At 53.5% G+C, this 3,613-nt stretch overlaps 1 protein-coding gene across 1 annotated transcript; it reads left to right on the forward strand.

The window, feature by feature from the left end:
* The first annotated feature begins 3,023 nt into the window (after positions 1-3,023).
* Positions 3,024-3,467, forward strand: CSUI_004050 (uncharacterized protein). Its single transcript, XM_068064245.1, has one exon. It carries the CDS (start codon positions 3,061-3,063, stop codon positions 3,274-3,276), a length of 216 nt encoding a protein of 71 aa, XP_067923778.1. The 5' UTR covers positions 3,024-3,060; the 3' UTR covers positions 3,277-3,467.
* The last annotated feature ends 146 nt before the right edge of the window (positions 3,468-3,613 follow it).

Here is a 3,613-nt window from a genome sequence, read left to right on the forward strand (position 1 = left end):
TAAAAATAGGCCAATATTTGATGACGATCGAGGCAGGATTGTAAAATCCTGACAAACACAGTCGAGCGCCGGCGTTCAACTCAACAAATGCACTGCAGAGAACGGGTAAAGTACAACATATCCGTACCCGCCCAGCACGCCCTTGGCCAGATCACTGGACCCGACAAGTTGCACAGACAATTCTTTCTTCCCAGTTGGGCACAGCACACCCGGTAGACCCGTGACCAAAGGTTTTCTTCGATCGCTTCGTTCCTGTACTGTTTCCAACCCGGCTACAGCATCCCACCAAAGCAGCATAATCATTTTCGTGGACCTCGATCCCGTTCTAGTATGTCGGCCGGTTCGATTACTGCTTGCGTGTTGCATACGCGGACTAAGGACGTGAGGTATCGGCGCGGACCCCTTCGGCTTTTGTCTAGATGGTGTTTCTTCTTCTCTTCCTCTCGCGGTGTAGCTGCACGGCTGACGCCGCAACGGTGGCAGCGCCGTGCACAGCAAGAGCGGCAACCAAAGCTCTGCCCAGTTTCTTCCCCAGGCTCGTCTTTTTCTTTTCCTCTTCAGACTTGGGGTCCGTCTCGGGTGCAGGCGGTTGAGAGTAAGCTATGACAACCGAAGGATTTGAAGGACCAGGGTGGTACGGATTAGGGTAATAAGGCGCTCCCATGCCCGGGTACGGGGGTACAGGATAGGGATAAGGCATGGGCACAGGGCCGTGAGGATGAGGAGGGTAAGGACCTGGCGCCGGGTGCCCGTACGGAGGGACACCGTAGTGCATGCCGGGACTAGGGGTGGTTGTCGTCGACACCGGAGCGCCTGCAGCCGGATGAGATTGCCCAGCAGGGATTTGAATGACAACAGCAGGGGGCGTGGTCGAAGCCATAGCACCTCTCATTCCAAAAAAATGACAACCCAAACTGGAGCCCACCCCAGGTAACTCGGGGACGGCCGTCACCAGCGCAGCGGCTGCCGCCAAGTACATGACAGATACGATTCTCACCATCGCGCCGGAGAAACAGACGACGAACGAAGTACACCGGAGACCCGAGCCAAGAGAACACGGACGGAGCTTGCTCAAAGAAACTGGAAAGTACTGGTACACTTAGGTCTTATCGAGACTGGCAGTCCTGAACTCCAAGGCTCACAGCTAGGCCCCCCAGGGTAGGTATGTTGCCGACGCGACGCGCCGCTCGCCCCGGCCGTCGCGTCGCGACACTCCGCTTCCAGGTCGGTTTTCCTGCTACCCCGTCAGTCGTGACCTGGAAAGCTCGCACGGCGCGTTTGGGGGGAAGTCGCGTCGCAGGAACTTCTTACCAGGTTTTCTTTTGACTAGGTCAACAGCGTCGCCAGTTAGTGATTTCCGAGTGCCACGCCGGATGGCGCAGCCAGTCTGGTGATAGACAACGGCTGGCGTTGCCATCTGGCAGATGAACTTGACCCTGTGATGCAGACCCCCGTGAACGGCTGCTCGCATCGTTGGTGCTTTATGGGAAAGGAGATCAGGAGAAAGTATCCGGAGTACCCAGTAGTGAAGTCGAGCACATCGGCGGAGTCGCCTGTTGTCAGCCCGGAAGTCTACAGCGCGACGCAACTCAGTCGCTTGAGAAACTGAATGGTTCGGAGGCGTTCCTTGTGCCGGCGAAGTGCCTTCGGCAACGATTAGCGGCCTGTAGTCATAGGTATCAGGCTGCTCCAGCTGAGTGGCCATATTGGTTAGAGAGCTTTGTGAGGCCGTTTCTCGTGGCATGGCAAACAACGAGCGGGAGACAGAGGACCGTAGCTCTTATTCGAAAGAAGGCCCACGGCACTACTACCAGCGTCGACACTCCTAGCTTTCTATGAATAACTTCAGCTGGATCTCCAAACTGCCAGTCTCCTCTTGGGGCATTATTGAAGGTAGGCGGGTGATGCGAGAACTTTGCCGAAGTCGCGCCTGTCTCCTCGCGAACCCCGACATGGGTAATGAACGGTATATCTCCGTCTCTACTTTCCCTCTCCTTTTAAAAGACTCACCCCCCCGTTCGTAGCATGTGTTTTGACGTGTAGTTCGAGGGAAGATCAAGAACCAGTCTCACACTAAGAGTATGGATCGTGCTCTACACGCTTGCTATCGACCGGGAGTAACACGTGCAACTTGCTGAACCCCTACGGATTGCCTCGTGCCGTGATGTAGCTATCTAACCTCATGCCCTTTTCCGTTTTTGCCAATCGCCTCTTCAGCCCTCACAGGGCTATGTTCTCCGTGGGAGTCCATCATCATATCATTATAGAAGTAGTGATAAAAACTAAGTACTACCACCACCAGCAGCAGTGGTAGTCGTACAACGTTCTCCCTTTGTGTGTGTGAGTGCACGCGGCATTGTGTTCGCTTGCTACTCCCCTCAACGGACGACACGATGCAGACACACGAAACTTGATGCCTCCGCGTCGTCGTTCTTTGTCTCTGAAGGAAGCTCGTTTGTTGTAAAAAAAGAAAATGAGAGAAAAAGGAACCAACACCTCTGTCAGCATACGGCATCACCCTCGTTCCCGATGGCGATGGCGACCCCTCGAACGGATAACTCGATACTGTCTCATCCGGGTTGTTCTTCGTTGTTCAGCTTGTGACGAGAAACTCTTCCAGGCCCACCCTATCCAACTGAAATACATGGCTTTTCTCTGTGTAACTCGATCCCTTCTTGGTTGACACAATCAAAGAGTTTCTACTCGTTGACAGCGATTCAAAAATCGATGTGAGACAGCCATCAACATGTCTCGGCTGCAAACAACAAGTCATCGCCCTTTTCTCGTGTGCTTCTGCCAGGTTTCCCCGTTTCCACCCCCCACCCTTCTGGCCCAACAACAACAGCAACAACAAGCCTCGCAAACAAACCGGTGGTCCTCTCATGATTCTGGCGCGGTGTGATCCTCCGCGCTCACCCAACCTTCTCTTCCGACGTACGTAGTCATCGACCCACTCCCTCTTACAAGGGACAGAGGGGGGGTGACCGAGGAGAGAATTGAGAAGAAAGACGAGCTTGGGATGGGGAAAGGACAACGCGCCGGAGAAAGGAAAGACCACGCATGGGTGCCTGGCGTCCGTGCCTGGTGCAACGACAGCCCCGCCCGCGCGCTCTTCCCCTCCTTTGCTTCCACTCTTTAGATAGGAAAAACTGCTCTCCTTGCTTAGGTGTGATTTGCGTTTTCCGACGACGTCCTTGTCTATTTTTATTCTCTAATCAACGAGTTCGGCTAGTTATTACTAGTCGTCGTCTTGCTTTCGAGTTGTTTGGTCTCTAGAGATTTGTTTCGACATCCTGGTTTTTCTCTTGAGCTCTTTCTTCTTCCCAACACAGACCATCAACATGGAGGCCACGGGTCGGAGAAGAAACACCGCCGCTCTTAGGCACGTCTCTCTCTTTGTCGCTCTTGTCGCTTTCATTGGGACTGCTCTGCTTTTCTCTTCTTCCTCTTCACCAAAGACTGTGGGAGTAGTTGCTGCCGCGGGTAAGCCACTTTTTCCCCCTCTTCTCTTACTCTAGAAAAAGACAGGAATAGAAAGAAAGTCCTCTCTAACGTTAAACTAAACCTGTAAAACGTTTTTCTCTTCCTTTATCCCTTTCCCCCCCCCCCCTTT

Source organism: Cystoisospora suis (assembly GCF_002600585.1).
Source record: "Cystoisospora suis strain Wien I chromosome Unknown contig_1819, whole genome shotgun sequence".
NCBI classification, from domain to species: domain Eukaryota; phylum Apicomplexa; class Conoidasida; order Eucoccidiorida; family Sarcocystidae; genus Cystoisospora; species Cystoisospora suis.

Excerpts from the sequence above, each read along its gene's own strand:
- CSUI_004050 (XM_068064245.1), top strand. The coding sequence starts at position 3,061 with ATGGGTGCCTGGCGTCCGTGCCTGGTGCAACGACAGCCCCGCCCGCGC.